Below are 6,525 nucleotides of genomic sequence, written 5' to 3'. Positions count from 1 at the left end.
TGAAGCTCCTGATTGAGCATGAGATGAATGGCAGGATTTCTTTTTTTTTTATTAGAAAAACAATTTGACAAATAGGACAAAATTACATTCACAAGCCAGAACAACTCTGTGAGGAAGACTCGATAAGCACACACGCGCATGCATATACAAAACACCTGAGCTGTACTGTACATAGCTGCCAAGGGGCCGGTTGGCCACCTCTAACTTCTCCAAAGGAGCACAATTAGCACATTATTTCCACATTGTGCTTTTTGGAAGATCTACCTGTTGTGATTTGATGCGTCGGGTGTTCCGACAGCAGAAGCTCTTGCCGTAAATGTGCTCGGAAAATATTTAGCTGCCTTGAAGGTTCGTTATTCAACTGTGACCAAACAAAAAGAAATATTGTATAATATGGTGAACCCTTGCATATTAGTAGTTTGGCATTCATAAATTCTTGCCAGGGTTCAAAAGCGTGGATGTCAAACGTGGCCATGTGGTGTGGCTTCTCCGTCAGGCTTGATCATTTCCTCAGGGTCAACATGGCGTTGACGTCCCACAGTAAGTTCCTCATCTGATCCATCAGAACCTTCATCTCCTGGTTCTTCTGACGGACCTTCTGCCAATGGTGACGAGAAGTAAGTACTATGTGAGGAATACATGACAATCTGTCCTGTAAATATGACGTCATTTACCTCAAGGACCTCTTTTCGCTCCTGGTGGACTGAAGGACTACAAGTCTCCACTCTGACATTCACCAGCTCTTCTCCAACATAGGGCACAAGCTTATAAAAAAGAGATATTATGTAATCTCGTTTTCTGCCACATTTTCTGCAGACAATATTTTCTGACCTCCGCAGGCCCCTCTTGCAGGTCAGCTGTCATCTCCACGCAGCGTTCGTACAGGAGACGAAGTTTACGGAAGAGCAAGGCGAGCTGCCTCAAGTGCTCTTGGAGCTTCCCAAAGCGGTCTTGGTACATTGCCTGACTCTGAGTCACACCATTGGGAAGCTGAAAAAGGGGACCCATATGAAGTTGACCTTGACTTTGATGACTTTCATAGCTTTCCTTACTTGCGTGGCTCGTGTGATTTGGAAGATCTCCATGGTACGAGTGACGATATCCTGGACGGTTTCCTGCCCAATTCGACAGAGGAACACGGGGGAGATTTCTCTGAGGGCACCCTGGGGTGCCATTGGCTGACCTGCTGCCATAGAAGCCGTCTGTTGCTGCTGCTGCTGTTGTGTGGCCATTCCTGCCATGCTCGTCTTCTGTGGCAAAGGTGCTGCCATCACCACACCAAGCTGAGAGACATCAACGAAGCTTTCGGGATCATTATGCAAAGTGTTTGTGTTTATTCAGAGCGCGATCAAAATGATCCACGATAGATTGCTTTAAATGTAAGATGAAGTGCGACATTGTTTTGGTCACTTAGCTCCGAGGCTAAAATGCTAACGTAGCCGAACAAAGAGGAACGTTTTACCAAGCCATTTGTATCTTACGGAAGGATATAGACAATGCATACCGTGACTTCCGATGCCCTTGGCTGAATTATGACCCTAAAAATCCTTGGGTTAACGGCGTATTTTTGTTTCGGTTTGCAAGAAATGATCAGTGTGTGTTTTTTAGGACGGCTTATTCTACTTCTGTGATGTTTACTGGCACAGTAGTCTCGTGAGTGAACGATTCGTTCAAAGGAACGAATTTCTTTTCAGTGAATGAATCACTTCCTACAGTGATTCGTTCTTTTTTCAGTTCATATGACTTCAACCAGTAGGTGTCGGTAATGCCCATTGGAGCTGGTGCCACCTCGCCGTAAAACAAAACGAAGAAGAAAATGACGTCACTTCCCGTTCACGAGCGAGTTGTGAATGGCATTTCCCGTTCGAATACTGAATGGATCTGCGAGTGAACGAATCTGTGAGTGAGTGATTCGCTTCTCCTGGTCATCGCGAGAACGGATCAGTGAGGGAACGAATCCGGACTCAATGAGTGAACTGCCTCCCTGCGCATCAATGTCGGCATAACTTTTTTTTTTTCAACCTTTTATTCAAACACAAACACATTCAATATAATAACACCATCAACTACAATCCAACAAATACAAAATTAAAACATCAATGTCGGCATAAAGTGTGTCGGTTTGCAATGTCTGTCACTTACTCGTGAATCTTCGCGAACGACCATCAGCAGCGCCAGCTGCCAGTTGTATTGTTTGATGTGTATGGGTTGTTTCCACTGGATATGACAATAAAGATATATTTTATATATAAAAAAAAAAAGCCGTATCATTGTGTGTGTGTGTGTGTTTTAGGGTTGGGGGGAGATTCATTGAACGATTGGTTTGAACGAATCTTTTGAGTGAACCAATAGATTCAGTTCACCTAAAAAAAACTGGAATGCACATCACTACGGTGTACCTAATAGAGTGTCCGTATGACGTCACAGATCAAACAGCCAATCAGAAAGTGGGGGTGAGGGCGGGTGTGGCACTTTTCACTTTCCGTGAAGCTTTGACCATGATTTTTCCCTAATGAAGTGGCCTGTGAAAATGGCGTCTGAATGACGTCACAGATCAAATAGCCAATCAGAAAGTGGGGGTGAGGGCGGGTGTGGCATCATCTTGTGTCCAAGAGACGTAGGTACACTTGAAAATGGCGGTGTACCTAATGGAGTGTCCGTGTGATTCCCTCGTTAAGCGCACCTGCGTGAAAAGTTTTAGCTCCTGCAGAACGTGAAAGTGGCTAAAACTTTTCACGCAGGTGTTTTTAACGAGGGTAACTTTGGAAAACATGTTGGAACGCGGCCCCGAGGACTAGAGCTTGACACTTGTGACCTTTGACCATGATATTTCCCTAATAAAGTGGCCTGTTATTAGGTATACTTGAAAATGGCGATGTACCTAATGAAGTGTCCGTGTGATTCCCTCGTTAAGCGCACCTGCGGGAAAAGTTTTAGCTCCTGCAGAACGTGAAAGTGGCTAAAACTTTTCACGCAGGTGTTTTTAACGAGGGTAACTTTGGAAAACATATTGGAACGCGGCCCCGAGGACTAGAGCTAGACACTTGTGACCTTTGACCATTATATTTCCCTAATAAAGTGGCCTGTTATTAGGTACACTTGAAAATGGCGGTGTACCTAATGGAGTGTCCGAGTGATTCCCTCGTTAAGCGCACCTGCGGGAAAAGTTTTAGCTCCTGCAGAACGTGAAAGTGGCTAAAACTTTTCACGCAGGTGTTTTTAACGAGGGTAACTTTGGAAAACATGTTGGAACGCGGCCCTGAGGACTAGAGCTTGACACTTGTGACCTTTGACCATTATATTTCCCTAATAAAGTGGCCTGTTATTAGGTACACTTGAAAATGGCGGTGTACCTAATGGAGTGTCCGAGGTGTGGCACTTTTCACTTTCCGTGAAGCTTTGAACATGATTTTTGATTATTTGATTTATTAAAAAAAAAAAAAAAAGGATATGTGTGTGTGTGTGTGGGGAGGACGATTCGTTGAACGATTCGTTTGAAATAATCTTTTGAGTGAACTGATTCTAAAGATTCAGTTCACTTGAATGAACAGGAATGCACATCACCATGGCACAGTATATGCGTGTAAAATGCACAGCTGCCACCTACAGGTCAAATTCAGAATGAGACCCTTCTGCTGCAGTTTTGCTCTCTTGCCGGTAGGTGGCAATGTTTCCACAGTTTTGCATGAATGAAGACTTAAGTGGAGCGGTATAACATGTTCTTAGACGAGTGTGCCGATTTATTACTATTACGGTTTCAATCATTTGATAGTCATTGTGAGCTGAATTACACAAATGGAAGACCTTATGCAAAACAATTTTATTACTGTATCTGTTTAATTGGCACAGACGAAGTAGTTCTCTCTGTACTTTACATATTATACATTTCAAAATAACTTGGATGGAATAAATACATGGTGCTCACAGTGATGTTAGACTTTCTTTTTTTTTTTACATTCATTTAAATACATGAAGGATTTTCCTGACAATGAGAACACCTTTTCACACGCGTGACGGAAAACTGCCCAAGGGGCCCATAATGGACTTGCTGGAAAAGGCAATTGGATAAAAAAAAAAAAAATGCATTGATCTATGAATTTATAAATTTCCCAAGGATTAGTCAAACAAGACTTCCTTCCAATTGAGGCAGTGATCCAAATGACATCATGAAAACTTCATCAACAAAAAAAAAAAGACAATACAGAGAATAAATAAATGGACAAATATATTGAGACACCATTCAACAATAGATGAAAATATATTTGTAGCTACAGCTTCCATTTTTCTGAGAAAGACTATCCACAAAAGATTTCAGTGTGTGTGTGCGTGTGTGTGTGTGTTCTTGGTGGTTCTTGTGTTCCACCAATGTTTTTTGTTTTAATTCATTTAGGTCTCTTGTGTCTATTGAATGCATACATTTACAGTGACTCGCCTATAAAAACATTTCAAGTAGTATTGCACACAACGATTAAGTACAAGATTATACTTGCTAAGACGTATCCATCCATTCATGGTTGGGCACATGGATGATATTTTGATTTAGCTCTGTTCATGTTAGCATAGTATATTATCTTAAGTATGTTAAATGACATCCGATCAATACTCTATTTATATAGATCAGGAGTAAGATGAGACTTTCGGAATGATATTGCCACTCTCAAGAAAATAGTCAAATATGATTGACGCAATTAGAGAGGTATGATTAAAGCTACATAACGGGATGTAAAAAAAAAAAGTCTTTTCGAGATTTTGCATTTGACGTCGACAGGTGGCTACTCGTACGGCGATGAATGCTAGTGGAATTCTTTCCGCAAAGGGAACGTGGCGCAATTAGCCGAGAGGTTAGTGATAAGGCAAGCATCTCTGCTGGAAAGATGTTCCATGTTTATGTTACAATTTGCACGGCTACTAGTCGTCACACTCACGCTAGGTGAGCACGTCACAAACACGCATGGCTAACCCACAAATATTCACCTCCTTCCTTAGTATGTACATGACAGTATGTTATTTGAAGTAGTCCAGCCCTGCCACTAAGAAGAACTTCTCCAGGAAAAGTTCAGAGTCCAGGACGGCGATGTGGGCGGCTCGGCCGATCAGCGTGTTGGCCGTGTTGGGTAGAGCGTGGAAAACGTTCTGACGGATTAACCGGCAATCTTTGGCCTCCACGAGAGGCTGCAGAAGGTTGTTGATCATCTCTGTGTACACGGGGCCTATGGATGACATTTATTGATCATTTGAAATGTATTTTTCTTTGATGGATGGATAAATACCTGTGCTTTTGTCTTTGAGAGCCGTTTTGCACATCTCTATTCGGGCAGAGTGGAAAGGAACGTAACGGTCCTGCGGAGACGCCACCAGCACGACGTTTTTGAAGAACTGGAGCCCTGGCGGAGTTGAAAATAACTTCTCACACTCATGACGCCAAATAAGCTTATCGATTTTTTTTCTTTTTCTCCTTTCCTACCCGGTTTCTGACTGAGGAGATAAAGAAAGGTCTTCCGCGGGTCCAGATTGTCTCTGAAGGTGAGCTGCAGCAAGGATCCCGATTTCTTCAGCTTCTGCATCAACCACAGACCTTAACACACACATAAAGACACGCTCCTGTGAAATTACGAGGAGGTAGGAGGACACATGATTGGAAATCCCAAAGCTTCATCCTCTCCACCTCACCCGTGCTGACCAGCGTGCTGTTGTTGTACAGCGTGCCCAGGTGCGGGCCGGACAGCGAGAGGAACGTGTGCAGCCTGGCCAGGTAACAGCGGAAGCGAGGTCTCGTCAGCACCGAGCGGATGATGACGTTCCCCAGGGAGTGTCCGATGAAGCTGGGAAAAACAATGACGAAATTTCCTCAAGTGGAAGCATTAAGCAATAATTATCTTCATATTTATGATCGAAATAGCTGTAGTTGAGGAGTACCTAATATTGTGCCTGCAAACTGACCTTATTCTGCCGATGGTGAGATTGTACAACTGGATGTGTTGGATAATCTCATCCAGCAATCTGTCCGTCATGGTGTCGAAATCAGCAAACGTGTCGGCCTGCAAAGACAAAAAAATTGTTTTTTTTTTTTTATTCAAATTCACCCGACTTCATCTACAAATGTACCTGGTTCCTTTCCGACATGAGAAAGTCCAGCCGGGATCCCGGCAGGCCTAACTCGATGAACGTCTTCACCAGGCGAAGGTCCGCGCTGTTTCCTGGGAACAAGAAAAAAAATCAAATCAGGCACAATGTCAGAATTCTTTTGATAAGCAAGCAGAGATGGAAAATGACTCGGCTCTCACCATCTAGGCCGTGCACGCACACCACCAAGTGTATGCCGTCGTCGAATTCCTCGTCGTCCTCCTCGGGAGGGAAGTAGGGCAGGTCGGACGCCAGCAGAGGGAGGTCGCTATATAGGCCGCCTTGGAAGCTCATCCCTTTAAAAAGCTCCTCTTTGGCTTTGAAGAAACTGGATGTGGAAGCAAATCAGAAGAGATTGTTCGAAAAATAAAAACAGATGCATTTAAAAAAAAAAAAAAAAAA

At 43.3% G+C, this 6,525-nt stretch overlaps 2 protein-coding genes across 9 annotated transcripts in view; both read right to left on the bottom strand.

Moving 5' to 3' along the window:
• Nucleotides 1-28: 28 nt before the first annotated feature.
• zgc:114119 (Mediator of RNA polymerase II transcription subunit 30-like) lies at nt 29-1,665 on the bottom strand. 4 transcript variants are annotated; one of them, XR_009710745.1, is made up of 6 exons: nt 1,505-1,665; nt 1,053-1,283; nt 832-990; nt 675-764; nt 441-598; nt 29-361 (listed from the first exon to the last, which is right to left on the bottom strand). XR_009710745.1 is itself a non-coding variant. In XM_061267501.1 (5 exons), the coding sequence occupies exons 2-5, from the start codon at nt 1,269-1,271 to the stop codon at nt 503-505; spliced, it is 564 nt and encodes a 187-aa protein (XP_061123485.1). In that variant the 5' UTR covers nt 1,272-1,283; nt 1,505-1,665; the 3' UTR covers nt 29-502. The 4 variants fall into 4 exon arrangements, 3 of the variants coding, with proteins under 3 accessions (XP_061123485.1, XP_061123487.1, XP_061123486.1); XM_061267501.1 differs by having other exon boundaries at nt 29-598; XM_061267503.1 differs by having other exon boundaries at nt 29-595.
• Nucleotides 1,666-3,801: 2,136 nt separating this feature from the next.
• Nucleotides 3,802-6,525, bottom strand: part of fam135b (family with sequence similarity 135 member B) — a 13,608-nt gene continuing 10,884 nt past the window's right edge. For all 5 annotated transcript variants that reach the window (XM_061267310.1, XM_061267313.1, XM_061267309.1 and 2 more), the window contains 7 exons: nt 6,285-6,451; nt 6,106-6,197; nt 5,941-6,038; nt 5,671-5,822; nt 5,465-5,575; nt 5,271-5,384; nt 3,802-5,210 (listed from right to left, as the gene is read on the bottom strand). In XM_061267310.1, coding sequence (XP_061123294.1) covers nt 5,005-5,210; nt 5,271-5,384; nt 5,465-5,575; nt 5,671-5,822; nt 5,941-6,038; nt 6,106-6,197; nt 6,285-6,451 — 940 coding nt within the window. In that variant the 3' untranslated portion in view covers nt 3,802-5,004. The remainder of the gene's footprint in view (nt 5,211-5,270; nt 5,385-5,464; nt 5,576-5,670; nt 5,823-5,940; nt 6,039-6,105; nt 6,198-6,284; nt 6,452-6,525) is intronic.

The sequence above is a fragment of the Syngnathus typhle genome, linkage group LG20 (assembly GCF_033458585.1).
Source record: "Syngnathus typhle isolate RoL2023-S1 ecotype Sweden linkage group LG20, RoL_Styp_1.0, whole genome shotgun sequence".
Taxonomy (NCBI): Eukaryota; Metazoa; Chordata; class Actinopteri; order Syngnathiformes; family Syngnathidae; genus Syngnathus; species Syngnathus typhle.
This window is presented reverse-complemented; position numbering and strand designations above follow the sequence as displayed.